The sequence below is a fragment of the Chaetodon auriga genome, chromosome 3 (genome assembly GCF_051107435.1).
Source record: "Chaetodon auriga isolate fChaAug3 chromosome 3, fChaAug3.hap1, whole genome shotgun sequence".
NCBI lineage: Eukaryota > Metazoa > Chordata > Actinopteri > Chaetodontiformes > Chaetodontidae > Chaetodon > Chaetodon auriga.
Window position 1 is genome coordinate 12,526,224 of NC_135076.1, and position 18,427 is coordinate 12,544,650.

General features: G+C 42.9%; 2 protein-coding genes across 3 annotated transcripts; one reads left to right on the top strand and one right to left on the bottom strand.

Moving 5' to 3' along the window:
* Positions 1-1,657: 1,657 nt before the first annotated feature.
* On the bottom strand, positions 1,658-11,165 carry ushbp1 (Usher syndrome 1C binding protein 1). Its single transcript, XM_076726687.1, has 14 exons — positions 10,971-11,165; positions 10,008-10,231; positions 9,668-9,804; positions 9,305-9,468; positions 8,842-9,030; positions 8,353-8,600; positions 7,495-7,635; positions 7,214-7,302; positions 6,939-7,074; positions 6,462-6,696; positions 5,685-5,843; positions 4,689-4,780; positions 2,757-2,879; positions 1,658-2,643 (listed from the first exon to the last, which is right to left on the bottom strand). The coding sequence occupies exons 1-14, from the start codon at positions 10,974-10,976 to the stop codon at positions 2,478-2,480; spliced, it is 2,109 nt and encodes a 702-aa protein (XP_076582802.1). The 5' UTR covers positions 10,977-11,165; the 3' UTR covers positions 1,658-2,477.
* Positions 11,166-11,795: 630 nt separating this feature from the next.
* Positions 11,796-17,679, top strand: babam1 (BRISC and BRCA1 A complex member 1). Of its 2 annotated transcripts, none has more exons than XM_076727232.1 (9): positions 11,796-11,934; positions 12,416-12,864; positions 12,956-13,014; positions 13,101-13,221; positions 13,328-13,406; positions 13,529-13,553; positions 13,653-13,782; positions 13,905-13,991; positions 16,051-17,679. In XM_076727232.1, exons 2-9 carry the CDS (start codon positions 12,430-12,432, stop codon positions 16,249-16,251), a joined length of 1,137 nt encoding a protein of 378 aa, XP_076583347.1. In that variant the 5' UTR covers positions 11,796-11,934; positions 12,416-12,429; the 3' UTR covers positions 16,252-17,679. The 2 variants fall into 2 exon arrangements, with proteins under 2 accessions (XP_076583347.1, XP_076583348.1); XM_076727233.1 differs by having other exon boundaries at positions 11,832-11,934; positions 13,908-13,991.
* Positions 17,680-18,427: the final 748 nt, after the last annotated feature.

An 18,427-nucleotide genomic window follows, 5' to 3' on the forward strand; every position in this document is an offset into this window, starting at 1 on the left:
ACGGAGCGAACACAAAATGGAATGATAATTGTATCATCTGTTCTAATGGCAGCTATTATAACAATAGTGATGGTGACCTGGAGGAACGGGAGGAGTGGTGAGGACAGGACCTCTGTGGTGACCTCTGCTCGGGAAAGGGCAAGCTCAGGCAAGAGTCAGGGCGTCAGGGGCTCGCCACCTCGTCTGGCACTCTGAACTCTCCATTCACAGGCTAACACAACAGCGAGGCATCACTGTGACCCTGTGGGTGTGACACTCAACCTTTGCCTTAACCTCCTGACCGCTGGTCACAGCTGCAGCTGACCAGCTCGGGCAGGTCAGGGCACGGGGTCGGCTGGAGGGGGGGAGAAGGGATAGAGCTGATTGAGAGATGAGTGAGGAGAGAAGATGGAGGGAGAGGAAATGGAGGTATGAGTGAGAGGAAAATATTGAAGGGTGTGTATGAAGAGAAGGTAAGAGTAAACTGAATTTTTAAAGGGCAGGTACACCCAAATTCTGTCGTATCTGTAGAACTGCACCGATTCTATAGATAAGTCTGGCCTCAAATGATGTCATCTGAGTCAGCCTCAGTTGGGGCTGAGGACAACACATTTGAAAATGAAAAAAATCTTGTGGCGTGGAGTTAAGTAGACATGATGTAACCAGACCACTGCAGCTGCTCCTCATCTCTGCTTGAAGCCACCGGCTCGCGGTTACGTTAGCTGCTACTGAACCTCCAGCCAAATCCTTGATGACAGAGTTGCATCATGGGCAATGTGGGCACTGGTTTTTGACAGGAAAGAAGAATGCTTGGAACAAAAAAGACAATATCTCTGATTCAGCTGCATCGACTTTTATCTTATTAATTTAACCCTCCTTTGTGCGTCCAACAATGTTCTATGAATTCAATTAGTAACTGACGGAGAACTGCTCTAATTCCCAAAAACTCAAATATGAAGACAATGATCTATTCCTACAGGATCAGCTTTACACTAGTTTCATGTTACAGCTTTTTTGCCGGACATGAGCAAAATGTTGGGCAGGACGCTGTTGCCTCAGCACATCACTGCTCACTGGTTTGAAATGGGAAATCCCATCATGTCTTTTCTGGCTGAATATGTCTCCTGGTTTACTGCAGGGTCTTCATCACGTCTGTTGGCTGGTTAACTGTCATCTTAATACTGTCTGACTTCCCTACCCTGTGTGGGACTGACAGCCCAACCCAATTCATCCCTCCTGAAGTCACAAATCTTCACAAACGGATCAAAAAATGTATATGCTTTCATATTCAAATAGTATTTTGATAAACCAGCAGGATACTGCACTCCAATAAAAACACCCTTTGAGCATGTTTGCTCAAGAAAAGTGGAAATAGTGAAAGGTAGAAAGAGCAAGATGGAGAGACCTATGAACATGCTAAGAAGACAAATGGGCTGGCCGTACATTTTGCGGGCACATCGTGTGTGCCATTGTCCAGCACCCATCCCCCCTCTCTAAGCTTTGTCACAACAGCACGGTTGGCCAGGAGAGGCTTCGTAGAGTCGGCTTGTACGGGAAAAAGGACATGTGCGCTCTCGAGGTCAGTCCCGAGGTCCTCATTGGGGTCAGTCTTTGAGTCATGCTTACACATTCATGACTGCATGACAGCTGTTTCTCCGAAATAAGGCATGTGTCTTGTGATCTGTGACTCCTGTTAGACAAGCTAAGCCTGGAATCCTTTTTAGTTTATTGGTAACTCTCACAAGGGTTGAAAAGGCAGAACTGACAATGCTTTCCATGTTCTACTGCCCTTCATACAGTACTCACCAATGAATGCCTGGATGAACTGCTGCAGATGTCATTGATGGGTTGACAGATAAACAGATGTCAAAGCTGAATAGGTACATATCTCTTCACAAGGATAGACAACGAAGCAAAGATGTAACTTCTTAACATATCTCGTTAACAAGAGTCTTTGGCCATGCTAGTGACTCTGTGAGGCTTTACTTTGGTGCAGCATTGTTTTGTTAAATGTTAATATTGGCATGCTACCATACTCATAGTAACCATTGTAATATGATGTTGTTAAGCATCTATAATGTTTATATTTTAATTAATATTTTAGCATGCTAACATTTGCTAATTAGCACTAAGCACAGAGTACAGCTGAGGCTGATGGGAATATAATTAGTTTTGAAAAACAAAGTGGACAAACTTTGAGTATATCTGTAACAAATTTCATGGCAGTGCATCTAATAGTTGTAGAGAAATAAAAAGTTCAGGGATAACCAAAGTCATAGGATTCCTCCTCTGGATGGATATGGTGGTGGACCACCTGACTGACCAACCCACAGTGGCATCCATAAAACCAAGCTGCTACCATGGCTAAAGAAATTCAGTCTGCAGCGATGAGGATTCTACCTGCAATAACTTCACACAGGATAAGACAGCAGGACTTTACACTGCAGCTGACGTGGATAAATGTGACAGTTAGAAAGGCTGATTGACTGACTGAAGAATCACAGAACAGTCTCTTCCCTCCTCCACTCTGATGCCTCCCCTGCAGCTTTCGGTGCTTCGCTCTGGTGGTGCTGACTCTCCGTCATGGCTGCCACTTTCTGCTCCAGCCTCCACACTTGCTCCCGATACTTCCTGCGAATCTGCCGGTACGAACTCAAGGCTTTACTGGAATGGAAGAGCAGAATCAAAATTAAACAGACTACGCTCACATTAACAATGACACTGCAGAACTTCTGGTTTTAAGCTTTGGTTGTAGATGCAGAGAGAGTGATACTTACCTGTGAGCTTGTGTGAGCCGAGCTATCTGTTCTCCATTGTCCCTCCTGTTGGAGGTGTTGTCTGACAGAGCTGTGTTTAGTGAGTCGTGGACTAAAGCCAATCTCTTCTTCAGGGCTTGTTCCCTGAAAACAGAAGTAGGATCAGAACAAACACAGCGGTGAAGGACGTATTCAATTCTCTGTACAAATCTTGCATTAAAAATGTTACTTTAGTATAAGTATTTAAGTATAATTATGAAAATGTACTTATCATTGCATTATTATTTATTGTGCATTATTATAAAAGCACTGTTTTACTGTTGAAGTTGGTTGAGATTGATTGGTTGATTGATTATTGTCAAAAGCAAAAGCTTTACAACGCTTGTTAAAATGACTAAAATAATTAAAAGAAAAAGCAGCAAATCCTTAAGTATGAAGCAGGAAGCACAAAAGGATTTTCATGAAAAAAGCCAATTATTGATTATTATAAAAAACGATTCTGAAAATAGTCCCCAATCAATTTTCTGCCAATCAACCAATCGATAGATCAACTAATCGTTTGACCAGTGATGAAACAGAGGAGAGCACGTCGTGTCTGTTCATTCTGCTTAAGGCGCTGAAGATGTTTCCTCTCAGAAACCGTATAAAATCTGTGTTAAGAATCATACATGTCTTCATGACTTCAGAGGGAATGTGATGTTCAGTGTGAGCGGCTGTGCTCTACTTAGAGGCATTCACTGCACGAGGTCAGGAGACAAAGGATGGTCTATAAAGCACCTGATGAAAAGAACTAGAAGCCCTTAATGTCCAAAGTCTGCATTTCTGCTGATAGTGTTCCTAAGCAACAGAGAAAACCAGGCAACAGATGTCTGAATGATTCATTTTCTGCACAGGTACCTTTTATATCTGTCAAAACCCAGATTTCTCCAGGTGACAGTACGTTCATTAATTTCCCAGGTTTCCTTGTTAAGACACTCGTCAAAGGCTATATTTGAATTTGAATTAAAGGGCCTGTGTGCAGGATGTAAAGATGTAGTGGCATATAGCTGTGACTTTGTAAATTGCAGCTGAACACCCCTCATCTCACCCTCGCCTATATGGGCCACTAAAAACACAGAAACGTAAAAGGACCTCTGAAGGGCCTGTCTTTGGTTTGTCCATTCTGAGCTACTGTAGGAAATGGCCACGCAACATGGTGGACTCTGTAGAGAGAGGTCCTGTTTATGAATTTACAAATTCTGCTCTGGTGAAGTGATGACCTACCTCTGATTGGTTTACCCTGACATTCTTACACTACCCCTAACCAATGAGCATTAGCCAATCAGAGGCAGAGTAGGGCCACAGTAGGATTTGTAATTTAGCGCCCTGTTCCATCTGTAGATGTAAAGGGTTCATCCTGAGGTAACGAAACACCACAGGATGTATTTTCAAGTGATTATACAATAATGAAAGCATAATTGTTATTATTATATATAATAATAACACAATCACCATCATCAATGGCATGATATCATAGTCTTCAGCGTCGTCATCATCAACATCATCATAAGGAACCACATCATCATATCACCAGAACCACACTACACATTGAGCCCAGTGAGTAGCCTTAGGACTCACTGACTCCACCCCCAGCCTGCATCCTCCAGAGAAATGGCTGTGGGGGTGATGGAGTGCTTCTACCTGTTACTCTTAGTAGGAAGGAATGAGAACCAAGAGCCAGAAGGCAAAATCTGAAATTCAGAGTAGAGGGGATGTGCTCTGTTGAAATGTCCTCCTCCATACCTGTTCAACAGTTTAGATAACATACTCTGCTGTACTCCTGCTTCAGTCCTGTTTTCCACTACCCTATTACATATGAATTACATACAAACCATTTAATGGGTGCTTTGTAAAGGGGCATGATTTCTTTCATGTAGTGTTGGTGTCATGCTTTGACGTGGAGCGACATCTCACCTTTGCAGGACGGCCTGCAGCTCTTTAAGAATGGGTCTCGCTCGAGCGATGTCTCCATCACTACCCAGATTAGCTGTGTGTTCACAGAGCCTCTGAAATATAACATTGAATTAGGATTGTCTGTAAAGCTCAAAACCCCCTCCCATTCAATTGTGCATTAATTAACAAGGTATACACAGTAATCTAAAGCAGCGGCTCCCAACCGTTTCAGTTTCATTTAAATGGGTTTTAATGACTGAAAGGGTAATCGTATCCATTATAGTGCAATACAAAAAGCAAACTACTAGAGGAAAGTAGAAAAGCCCACTTTTGTTGAGCAGAAATGTTTTTCTTATTTCCCATCCTGTAAATCACCTTGTGACTCCTCATATTTATCCATCTTTGTGAGGACTTGGCTGCTAGGTTGGGAACCGCTGAAGGTTAGAAGAGGACAGCGCAGAACAGAGCAACATTTCTTGTACTGCGGTTAGAAGCCATTGCAGTTTTGGTGAATGCAGTAAAAAGTCTGTAAAATCAGTTATTGAGCAAAGCCAAAGGATCTGCTTGATCTGACCTTGTGCATCAAGTTAAATGTTTTGTTCCTTCAAAACCGTTTAAAAGAAATACTGACGATAAGAAACCAGTTTTAGAGCGGCATTTTAACCCTTGCGGCACAAAATTCTGATGGCCTGCATCTACAGTAATAGCTATCGTGTTAAGCTAAAGTAGCAGTTCTTTCTCATTTGACAAGGACAGAGGTGTGTGGTGCGGTATGAATCTGTGCTGCGGCGACAGGACAGCCCAGCAGAAGACCTTGTAGAACCAAAATATCCTTCATGGCCTGGAGGGATTCTGCTTTGGTAGATGTGTGATTTCCCATGTGGGACACCCAGATTTGAATCGGGTCTGCCACAATAGACCAACGTCCTGCTCCCTCTTGCTCATTTCACCTTGACTTTGAATTATTTGAAAATAAAAAAAAATCGTCTCCATTGCTGCTGAAGGAGTCTGTCGTACCTGTTGTCCGGTCTTACGATCCTCCAGCTCCTCTCTGAGGCTCTCTGGAACGAAAACTCCCGCCGCTTCCTGAGCCTTCTGGGCCATTAGACTCCACTCCAGACACCGCAGCTCTTTCTCCTTGAGGCGGATTAGAGCTCGCAGATCTGACATCTCCTCCTGAACATCAAGAGTTAAAACGGAAATCATAGTGCACAGAGAGTTGAACACAGATACAGCCAATATGTGTAGAATTTTTACATAGATATTGACTTTGGTGACTTGGCAAGCTTAGCATTGCTTGTAAAACTGGAAGCGGGGGTTACAGCTAGCTTGCTCTGTCTAAAGGTAACAATTTGCACCTAGCAGCACCTCTAAATCTCACTTCTTAATGCAGTATATCTAGTTATTGGGACACTACACTTATTGGGACAGTATTGAGTCAGACAGGAAACAAGGGGAAACAGAGAGGTTATGACATGCAACAGAGGTCGCCAGCCCAGATCAAATTATTGTCTTCATGATCAAAACTCTATTTAAATGAAGGCTTGACCAGTTTCAGGGGCTGGAGATGTGTCAGCAGTGTCTTGTACACATTACTGTGTTTACACTCCAAACACTGTGTTTTGGCATAGTGAGCTCAGTGCAGTGTTATGTAGTAAAATAAAGAATTTGCCTCAGAGCAGCTGGAACATTTTGACTTATATCTCGTCATCTTTTTGTGTGGAAGTTTTGGGCTGCTTTTCATCAGTTAGTCTTTGTTGTATGTTTTTATCGTTTAAGGCCCACAGCGCCTACCCTGACAGAGATGAGTTCATGGAAGAGGGAAGCTTTCTCTTTCTTGGTATCCGGAGGTTTGGTGTTATCTTTGGTCACATGTCCACCTCTTGATCCAGCCGGGTGACCAGTTTCAGAGCTCATTTTGCCCTCAGCTCCCAGCCGTGGCTTTGGTAGACAAATGGCTGTGCGGTCCCTCTTCAGCCGCTCAATTTGCTGACGGAGAACAGCCTCTCGCTCCACCAGCTCAGGTGTCCTGTGGGGTAACGGGTAGTGAGTGACCTGACAAAAACTTGCGTCTGGCAGAAGTACTTCATTATTTTCACTGAGTCATCCCTGATAACTTTGAAATATTTTGTCATTCTTGATGTACTTTTATCCTTTCTATTTGCAATTTCAGTCTGTCAGTCTGATCTACACTCATCACTGGCACGTTTTTTTGTTCTGTTCATTCCTATCAGTGTGCTTGAATGTACAAATAGTACTTTAAATCATCACCTCTGCCCTGTGTGACTCTGTGCTTCCCTCTCCTCTGTGACCCCTGCTGTTGAGAAGGAGGTGGACAGCTCCTCAGTTCCCATTTTCCTGATCTGGGCTGATGGACTGTCTGGCTGCTGCCTGTCACCGGCTGCCTCTGATGAGAGGAAAAAACTGTGAGCCCGACTGTGTGTGTGTGTATGTGTGAGTGTGTGAGTAGCATGCATACCTACTGTATATGTAAGTGAATGTGTGCACTGAGACGTGAGCAGTATTAAAACATGGTATTCAAACACCTGCTGAGTCTGTCTGCAGAGGAATGCTTTGCTGCTTCTTGGCGTCATAAAGTGACAGCAGCTCGCTGTAGGCCTCTTCACACTCCTCACTGTCAATCACAACCACAAAGACAAAATACGACCTCACAAGATGACAAGAACCTAAATTAACACTGTAGGATTGCTGACCTGGGAACAGTCGTTATTTTGACACACGCCAAAGAACATTACTGACAATCAACATGCATATGTGTGCAGACAGGCCTTTGTGCGTATGTGTCAGGTGTGTTTTATGTGCGTACCAGTATCTGAGAGCCATCTGCAGGGCAGAGCAGTCAGCCTCAAGTCTGTTTAGTGTGATACTGATCTGTTCAGACTCTCCCTTCCTTCGCTCCAAAGCTGCAGTCAGCCGTTCATTTCTGGCCTTCAGCCTCTCAATGTACCTGAGATAATGGGGGAGAGGATGAGGAGGGTTAAGAGCAACTTATAATGGAAAAGGAGGAAACTAAAACATCCTGATACTGGAGGGAACACCTCTCTTTCATATGGAGTTTTAATTGTACAGATAATGAGGCTTCTCTGGAGGAAGAAGTGGTTTTAATTGTACTGGTTGAGTTAAGCTTCAAACAAATAATCACTGGTTTCTAGTTGTTTAGATATTCAGCGTAGCAAACATATACACATTAGCACGCTTGTTTACCTGATCTTTTATGACACTGACAATTGAAAGGGTAAAAATGTGAACAAAAAGATATATAAAGCACTACTAAATATATATATATGTGAGCTACTTTTGCCATTTATTCATGGCATGAATCTTGATAGGTCACTTGGGCTTAAGAGCTAACCTAAGACAAGGCAAGACAAGAAAAGACAAGATAAGATATGATAAGATAAGATTACTTTATTATAAACCATTGACAGAAGCCCTGTATCTGCATTATTCACAATCCGGCTCACATGCTCTACGCAGGATGTGTGTGAGTGTCTTGTCCACATCTTTGTCTTTGTCTTGATATAAATGGGATAAAATGAGTCAATATACTGAGTCTTTTCATGCAAAGAAAATGATCTTTGCACTCCTGTATACAGAGATGAATCAATAACAAATAAACACTGTCAGTTAGTTTGAAACATCCTGAGCTGCTCCTCACACTCACCTGTTCAGTCGCTCTGTCTCAGACTCCAGGCTGATGGGGCTGGGACAAGGACTGCATGAGTTAACAGAGCTCAGCGGAGAGCCATCCCCACCCACAGACAGAGGTGCTACAGCCCTGGCTGTTCTTCTGTGGAGTAAAGGTGAACCAGGAAAGGGAGGAGAGGCCCAGTCCGGACTGAGAGTCCCAGAGGTGGATCGGTAGGAAGGAGAACGACTGCCAGACCTCCAGGCCTTATGGAGAGCAGCCAGCTGAAAGACAAGAGAGGTTGTGCTACGTGTTGAATTATCACATTAGCGTAGCATTTAGTCTTCTAAATAAAACAGGTTCATTTCAGTTTAGACAATAAATAAATTGTTTTAACCAAGAAATCTCAGAAGGCTTGTCTTCTAGATATTTAATCACACATCTTCAATTAATTCATGTCTTTGGCAATTTTACATTTTGCTTTACCCCTGTTATAAACAATACTGACAGCAGAGCATCTCCCACCTTGTTCTTCTCCTCTTCCATCTGGCTGATGGTGGTTTGTGATCTCTCCAGCTCCTCCTGGTGACTCTGCAAGGTGCCTCTGAGAGGAGAGTCTCGCTTCTCCAGGTCCGGGATGTCCCCCTGATACTGGTCCTTTGGCAGGCCTGATGGGCATGAAATCCCAAACTCTCTTTCCATGTCCTCCAACATCTGCCAGTGAGCCAAAATTACTCATGGGAGTCTAAAGATAGCCTGAACAATGACATATTTTTTTATCCTAAATTGATTCATTAAAACTCAGACAGACACAGCAATGCTTGACCTCTTTATGACATTTTTGGAATTTATAGTGTTTTTAGGAGCTGATTTTAGAAAATGTGTAAGTAAATTTGACCTAATATCAGTTTTCAATAGAATTTGCAGCCACGATAACAAAAATGCAAATACATGAAATAATCATGGGAATCAGTTCTAGTTTTAATACCTGAGTGGCCTTAACCCAGCTCTCCTGGGCTGCTCTCAGATGCTCTTCGTGCTTGTCCTGGTCAGAAGCTGTGATGGGGGCAGCCCAGGACCTTTTACAGCTGATGGAGTCCTCCACTGATGACAAAACCTCCTGGAGTTTAGTCCAGACTACACCGCTGCCTCCTAGTGGATTAAAGGTAGAGGTATGAATTAAAAAAACATGGCTGTTTCTTGTTTTTCCACAAGATAACTTGCTGTCTTTTACAGACCAGAGTAAATATTTAAAATAGTGCATCAGAAACATTCATGTCTGGCTTGGTTGGAGCATTCAAAAGATACGTTCTGCTGAATAAAAACAAAGTTATGGTGTATCAGTGCCAACCTCGGCCAGTCAGTGGGGGTTTAGATGTGGAAGCAGAGGCAGTGTTCCTGTCTGGGCTGCTTCTACCCAACCTGTGGGACAGGAGGTCTGGAACCAGAGGCCTGGATGGTCCTGGTGGTCTCAGGTCCCCTGGCTCACTGCAGAATACCAGCAGTATTAATGTTTTTGCTTTTGAGACACTCTATATGCAGATCAATATATCATTTATTGATGGGAAGAACATCCAACAAATGTGGTTCCACCAAAATATTTACTTGGAGTGAAACTGAATACATTCATTCATATCAGTCTTCAATGGCTCACATCACTGTAAATCCACATGTAATTCCTCTAGCGTTACCTCGGTGCCTTTAATGACCCCATCTTCTTGTTCAGCTCAGCGATGATGCTGAGCAGCGTGCCCACTTCAGCCTCACACTGAGCCAGTTCTGCTGGTGAAGGCTCGAGGTTTGCTGTGGGGTCAGAGCCCTCGGGGTCAAGGGTCATGTGGTCGATCGGTGTAGTCACCTCCCTGTCACAGCCTGACCCAGCATCCAGGCTGTCACATCTGACTAGGCTGAAATCCTGCGGAAACATGATGTTATATTTGGTTTGTAATAAAATACCTCGGTTGGCTTTATGTGAGTCATTGTTTTTAGCCTTTTAATGTATACTAAAGCAACTTTTGCCATTCAGTTCTACTCATTTATGTGTACCAATATAAAACACATAATATGTATGTTCTTGCTGTCTGAACAATCAGCATCAACTGAAGAGTGGCTTAAAATCAAATTTAGCAAAATAATCCTTCAGTATATATCCACATTAAAAATCTGCAGTCCTCTTCAACCAGACATTGCTGCTACACTATTTAGCAGCTATTGTCTTAAGCAACGGAAGAGGAGGAAACTAAAACATCCTGATACCCAACTTCCTGCCTAGAAAATATTTGTGGACCAAACCTTTGTTGTGCGTAGAGTGTCAGCTAAATGCATCAAACATGAAATTAGAGCAAAGTGTCTCTTTTCACTCTGCTATAAAGTACATATGATCCCTATGGATATGATACGGTTTGCCTTTCTTTTGATTGTGAGATTTCTAACATTTTGTGCAAACGATAGTTGGCGACATACTTTAAATTCCTCCAGCCGGTAAAACATCCATCACACCCAGGACATTACTTACTTAATGTATATGTATAACACACAGACACAGAAATGTCAAAATTACCCAGTAAACACGTAATGCTCCAAGTCATACAACATCCAACGTTATAAAAGACATATTTTCAAGACAAACACTGAAATATTTCATCATAACTTACCTCCATGCTTCCTCTGCAGCAGTGATTTAGTTCCTGTTGTGGCTCTTCAGTGCCTCCAATTAAACGTTTGACAAAAATGAGAGAATGTTTTGTTCAGTCCTGTTATTTTGTGTTGTTATATTTTCCAGTGGTTAGTCAGTCACTGCTGCAGTCTGCTCTCTGTGTGTCTGCCAAACAGTGTTTAGTGTGATGAATGAAGTAAGTGGAAAACGTTCAGAAAGTCCTCCCCACCCATTCCCCGTCACTTTGTGTTCTTTCCTGTTTTGTCCGCAGTTAGCTTCCATGCCTTTTTAATTGTAGAATATGAATAAACTCTGGATATAATACTGCTACTCTGCAAGTATGTTCTAAGATGTTGTGTAATAAGAAAAATGCGTGAAATTACACTGACTTTATAGCAATGTTAAAATGTGGGGGGTTTTTTTCTGTTTACTGCAAAGACAGTTTCTGTCATACTCACTTAGTGTCACTGACAGATTTAAGACAGTGAACAGGCTGCACCAGGCTGTAGGACTGTACAGTTTCCTTTTACTGTAGGCATGTGTTTGTAATCTAGAGCACAATTTTTCATCTAGGTGAGGGTCTCTGAGGAATACAGTGTTGCAGAAAACAATATTTACTGCCTATTAGTGTTAAGACTAATTCACAAAATGGATTAGCGTTGATGCAGGACTTCATTTATTTTACATTTATTCAGTTTGTTGCTGCGACTACTGCTTCTAAGACTACAATTACCACTACAGCCAGACTGTAGGGGTAGAAGAAGAAAAAAGAGGCGGAAACCGTAACCTTCTCATTAAACTTCATTACCCACAATGCTGATCCGTAGCGGTTCCGTATTCGATCATTTCCGGTACGGAAGTTGTCCGACCAAAACAAATGCAAGCTCGTAGTTGACAGATTTTGCGACTTTCAATGAGTTTCCCTTCATTTGGATCATAGAAGTTTCACAGTTACTTATCACGTAAGTCTACTTTTAACATGAAACATTTCATACGTTTCGAGTCGTCTCTGTTTTGCTTTATTTTTTCTTGAAGCTAATGCTAACAGCTCTCATTGCTGCTACGCTGGCATCAAACTTCACCTGGCTCGAGCAGCCTCACTGTGTTATTATCATGGACTCACTGTGTAGCTCTCTGGACACGTTGATTGATGCATTTCTAACAAAACCATCCATTATGTAAAGCTAAAGCACCTCAGTTTCTGTTATGTCAGTTAGCTACACGATGCGCTTTGCCTTCGTACGAACAGAGTTGTGGCTCAATTGTCTTTCATTGTAGTCGCGCATGGAAGTAGATATACGATTTCAAAGTAAGCGTAAACAATGAAAGATAAAGAAAGAAAGGTAGCAGGTCCATTTATTTTAATATCGGTGGAGGGAAATCTATTTGAAAATGTTTAAACTAATTGCCACCCAGCCAGAGTCATTGTCTCCACTTCTTTAGCAACCTGTCTATCCATGGAGACGCCAGAGCCGGGCCCCGCAGACGGAGAGGAGCGTCTGGTGGAGCTGCGACCTCGGACACGCTCCAACCCTGAAGGTGCCGAGGACCGTCGCAGCAGCACGGGCAGCCTCGGAGGAAACAGTAACCCCAACATATCTCAGCCCGCCGTGGGAAGTCGAGTTGAGGGGGAGGGCGAGGCTTCAACCAGCGACAGCCCTCCGAGTTCCACCACCACATCTGTCTCGGCTGCTGCTGCTCAGACTGTCGCTCCTGCTGCAGTGGTAACAGCAGCGGCTGCAGCCGGTGCCTCGGTGCCGCTATCCACTGCTGCTGCTGTGGCCAAAGAAAGGCCGAAGCCCACGCAGCAGCAGCCCACATTGACTGCCTCCGTGCCTCCACCGGCAGAGTACCAGTTCAGAGTTCCCCGGGTCAACTGTCCAGAGAAAGTGGTAGGTCCACATCACAGCTCTGTTATATATTTCACATGAAAATGAAGACTTCCAGAGAACCTCACATCTGGTGTTGTCTTCCTCACGGCAGATCATTTGCTTAGACCTTTCTGAAGAGATGTCTTTGCCAAAGTTGGAGTCTTTTAATGGGTAAGCGGGAGGAAAGTAAACCTTTATTGCTCACTGCGAGTCTTTCATTTGTCATCACTGCCTAATTTGACTGCCTTTCCCTTCAGATCTAAGACAAATGCCCTGAACATATGCCAGAAGATGATTGAGATGTTTGTCAGAACTAAACACAAGATTGACAAACGCCACGAGTTTGCCCTGGTGGTAGTCAATGATGATGCTCTGTGGGTGAGTACGGGGATGTTTTAATCTGCTCCAAACATATGCAGCATGTCGACTATTTTTTGAGAGTGTCCTCCTCTTTTTCCTCCTCTTACGTATGTATGTGTCTCAGTTGTCAGGCTTCACCTCTGACCCCAGGGAGCTGTGCAGCTGTTTGTATGACCTTGAGACGAATGTGTGCGAGTCCTTCAGTATCCTTTCATTCAAAGCTGCCTCAATGAAATGAAAATAAGTTTCCTACTATGAAGTGATACATAGGATATTAAAGACGTTCTAGTTGTTTTTTTATTTTAGCCTTAACTGTCGTCTGTAGACCTGGAAGATCTCCTTAATGTAATGTAAGTACACTGTGACTATAAATCTTTTTGGTCTCTTAAAATACATGAAATGCCACATGTTTACTCAAGGTCATCTCTTCTCCTGTTGTCTTGTAATAGCCGTCAGAAGATCGAGCTGCCGTTGATGGAGAATGTTCAGACCGTCCCTCCTCCATATGTGGTGCGGACTGTGCTCATCTACAGCCGTCATGCAGGGCAGCTTCAGTTCAACCCTTCCGATGCTGTTAGTGTAAGTGTGAGAACTGCTTTTTAATGCAAATTTCATTTCTTAGGATCTTGCTGGCTGCTCTGATCTGCACTGCACTAGTTTAGCATTGAAGAGAACGTTCTTGTTCTTGTGTCCTGCGACAGAAGATGCTGCAGTCTCCGTATTTTTTCTTTGATGTCGTCTATCTACACAACGGGGTGGAGGAGCAGGGGGATGAGACCAGCTGGAGGGTGAGTGGATGGTGCTGATGAAATGACACTAATCAGTTTTGATTGTATAGCAGGACATATGCTGTAGATTTGTTTCAGGTTTCTTTGGTGTGGTGTATCATTAGTATCATTCAGTAGTGCAGAAAACCTCAGTTGCGTGGCACTAACTGTTTGAGAGACCCTCCTATAGAGCCCCCGAGAGGTCACAGTGGGAAATGTTTTTCTGAAATCCTTTTGTGCTACCTCACAATTCATTTTGTGTTTCCTCACAATACTTTTTGTATTCCTTTTGAGCCACAGAGAAATGAGCTGAGCTGTATTATGATAGAGTATTATGTATTATGTTGCAGACCGCTGCTGGTTGTGACCACAGTGGGAGTGAGTACACCCTCAGCTGTGGCCGCTCAGGCACAAGTCTGTTCCATTTCAGCTAGATCGATAATTAGTGGAGCTAATTAACTGAGCTCTCTCAGCGACTGCTGCTGAGGCTGATTGAGACAGACTGTGGCTGTGATTATGACAATAGTCATGGGATGCCAGGGCTTTGGCTCTTGGCTGTGCTTTGGTTGCTCTGATTATGTCTGTGACACAATTTCTAATGAGTGTAACACTTACTACATGCAGGGGTTGTGTGTGTAGTGAATTGAAATGGTTGTGCTTGTTAAGCATTGTCTTGAAGCTGCTGGATTTCAAACCCCTTGTGGCTTGAAAGTGCTCTCTCGGCTAATGTTAATAGGAGCAGCTAAGGTTAGTCACAGTATAGCGACCGTAGTCTTATCCATAGCATCATAGATTCAACCACAAATGTGACCTTGCAGAGAGACAGCTACAACCAGCACAGGCAGGCACAGCAGCTGCAGCTGTGCGCATAGCCAGTGGCTGTATACTGTCAGAGCTCAGCTTTTTGAGAGGACTAATGAAAAATCATTGCATAATGTAAAATGTCACATCATCTCTCCTTTCTGTAGCATTTGCAGAGCATTTACCTAAACTGGCAGTATAATATTATGCAAAAATACTGGTGAGGAAACATAAAAGTAGAGGACTGGGAACAGTTGCAACACTTTTTCCATTTGTCTCAGCTCCTCAGAGACTGTTTGGACCAGAACAACCAAAATGTATTCATTGAACTTAATACTCTACCTGGTAATCATGCATAACATTTCAACATGGCTACATGTGAAGAAGTCAGATGTCGCAACTGACCCCAACCTTGGGGACAAAATGAAATTCTGCATCATTGTACAATAATTTTACTGTATTAGTTATTTTTTAATAATATTTAGCAAATCACAGTTCCTGAGCTTTGGTTGTTTGTGTGTAGAACACAGACCTGCCTTGAGTAAATGTCCAGAAGTTCCACATTATTCATTCTCTCTATATTTCAGTGTGACAGGAACAATTTGCAGTGCAACAAACTTGTGACGTGTGTGTGTAAATTTGTATGTTTAACATAATCTTATTTTATCTTTATCTATCTTTATCTTTTTTTGTAATGGCACTTTAGAAGATAACGGTTCAGTATCTGAGTGAACTATCCTTTAATGTGCCCCACAATGACCTGTTTATGTTAAAAAATACAGTTATGAGATCTGTTTTAATATTTCTGCGTGGACACACTGACCTCGACACGTCACTTAGAATTCAACAAACCAATGATTCAAACTCAGTAAGTTTGGATGAATTCATATATAAAGTCAGGACAGAATGACAGAAATACAGCTCACGAAAAGAAGATTTCTTTCATGCCTCCAAAACAAGTTTTTCAATACATGCAGCAGAAGTTGAATATGTCCTCTTCCTTCTGGTGGGGGGAGGGTCTGAGCATGTGCAGTATGAGTGTGATAGCTGTCCCCGGTCTACCCTAGTTAAGAAAAGAAAGTCCCACTGTGGCCCCTCGGGGCTCCGTAGCTTTCTGTATTTGCAGTGAATTTATTTAAGTACTTCTGTCCATCTTCAGCTTGAAGAGTGTGGAGGGATGTCATGAGAGTCAACTTAAACAAACAGCTTTTCACATAATGACATAATCTGGATATTTCCAGAGGGGCTGCATTTTATGTGTTATGTTTCCTGTCTCCAGGACAACTACACCTCTTTCTGCAACCTGGACTCAAAGGGCATGTGCTATCGCTTTGAGGTTTCCCTGAGTGGACCTGCCATCGAGCTGCACAACTGCATGGCCAAACTTCTGGCTCATCCTCTACAAAGACCTTTCCAGAGCCATGCGTCCTACAGCCTTCTGGAGGGGGAGGACCCCCAGGACATTGAGGCAACGGTCTAAAACGGCACGCACTCATGAAGCCCTGTTTCTCTGTGAAATTCACACTGTAGTTCATCAGAAAAGGGGGTTTCCAAGTACACCTCATTACTGAGGGTTTTTCTCTTAACTGCTGTATGGCAATATTTCCTAAAAATAAGTGGGAAAACCAGACAAAGTTCAAAAGAAACATGAGGGTTTCAGCTGGTTACTATTAACTCGATCGTTGTGTTTCTATGACTGTTCTGAGATGGGGAAGTCGTAAAATGATCTGGTTGTTAGCTACGAAACTGCTGAAGGCTCGAGGGATAAGATGATGAAGCGGAAATGAGAGAATCCAGGAACAGGACATAGAAGATAAAGAGACCAGACACAATGGTTAAAGCGTCAGGCTTTGTTAAATTAATTCCCTAATCTTTTAATTTTTTTTTTAAATTCACAAATCTTTGCCCACACTGATCTATCTGTGAGTCTTAAAGGATGAAATCAGATCAAAGCTGTGACAGTTTTCCGTGGCTGGCCTTTTAGACTTTGAAGTAATGAACTGTAATGTGATGTCACATATTCTGTAACATTGCCTTTCCTTTTTGTTGGCATTTGTCACCTTTTGGTGCCTGTTTTCAAAGGTATACTCTGCAGGATTTTTTGGTTGCTCTTTGTAAATACACCATTCAAAATTGGCCCCTCCTGCCGGACTCAACAAAAGTGAGAGAGAGAGAGAGAGAGAGAGCAGCGGTGGTGGAGCCAGCTGGAGAGAGAATCAAGTAAGGGAGCAGCATTAGCAAGAACAAAGCGGTGAATCAGAGAAGTACAACTTTATTTTCTGATCATTTCAAAGCAGTTAGTACTAAAGCACAGATAAACATGCCAACACTTCCACACAACCCTGCAGGAAGGTGCCATGTTTCCAGATTTAGCCACAGCCAATTTGACTTTCAGACCTTGAGAGTGAGGATATTTTTGGAAAGTGAGGATGGTCCTCACTTTCAGACAGACCTTCAAAGGGTTGTTTGAAGGTTAAGACCTGGTTTAAGGGTTTGGTTTAAGTTGGGGTGAAGCATTCAGTTGTGAGGGTTTAGGTTAGGGTAAGGAAAATAAACACAGCACCACACACTTCTGGTGGGTCATAAGTGAGGCTTGAGGGTTATTTTTGTATAAGTCTATACATTGTTTTTATGAAAATCCTGCATAGTATGCCTTTAGGTGTATTTTTTTTTATTTTATAAGGGGTTGTTTTCAGTTATTTGTAACTCTTGTATGTTACACAGCACAATGAAAGAATGTACAGTAATGTAGATGTGGCCCCTCTTTGACAATGATCCCTGTGGCACTGATGGATGGATTGTGGACAAGGCCCCTCGTACTGCCCGAGTTGCTGCACTTGAAACACATTGTACAGATGAGCTTTTTGAAGCTGTTTCTGGATATTAAAAAAGAGGCATGTTTAATCTTATTTTTCAGATGTGCTTTCTGTGCTTTTGTCAGGAGATGGCAGCAGATCCCCTCTAGAGAGCTGAATTCAAAGGCAAAAAGCCACTGCGGTGCATCCTCTGTTCAAAGTGTCAGCTTTGACAAACGTTTTACGCTTTGATCAAATGTCCGTTGAGCTGAAAGTTTCTGAGTAAATCTCCACACAGCTTCTGAGCCAAGCCTCTTGATCGTTGAAGAACCTTATCTGTTATCCACCAATGACATGAATATTACCTCAGTGGTAAGGATAGATTTTCCTCTCACTCTAAACGTCTGGTCAGTTATCTTAAGAGGTGTTTTTATCTCAGTCTTCGACCGTTTGGCTTCCTGTTTTTGTTCAGAAGTTAATCTAACATCTGTCCTGACTCCTGATAGGCCCCTCATTTTCTGTCACTCTAACATACCTTCATAAATTAGTTTTTTTCCGCTGAGGACAGGTTGTCAGGGAGACAATGGGGAGCAGGAAAACCCGAGCTCAGAGGACCTTTCCCCTTTCACACACACTTCCCCAGAAGAGCCGGCTGCCCCTCACGTCATCACGGCAGATAACGGCGCGGGGGGATCCAGAGTGTCTGTGCTGCAGGGAGAATTTGTTATTCCCTCATCCCAGAAGAATGACAGGTCCCTATTGTTTTCATTCTTTCACTCCTCCACTGCCATGACTCCTTTCTGTACTCGCTTGGAACAGGATACGGTGGATTTTTTTTTGTTTTGTTTGGTATTTTCTGCT

Coding starts and splice junctions, on each gene's coding strand:
- babam1 (XM_076727232.1), top strand. CDS start 12,430: ATGGAGACGCCAGAGCCGGGCCCCGCAGACGGAGAGGAGCGTCTGGTG. Junction 12,865..12,955: donor TCAACTGTCCAGAGAAAGTG/GTAGGTCCACAT, acceptor TCCTCACGGCAG/ATCATTTGCTTAGACCTTTC. Junction 13,783..13,904: donor ACCCTTCCGATGCTGTTAGT/GTAAGTGTGAGA, acceptor GTCCTGCGACAG/AAGATGCTGCAGTCTCCGTA.
- ushbp1 (XM_076726687.1), bottom strand. Junction 6,697..6,938: donor CAGAGTCACACAGGGCAGAG/GTGATGATTTAA, acceptor GTTACCCCACAG/GACACCTGAGCTGGTGGAGC. Junction 5,844..6,461: donor ATGAACTCATCTCTGTCAGG/GTAGGCGCTGTG, acceptor CTTGATGTTCAG/GAGGAGATGTCAGATCTGCG.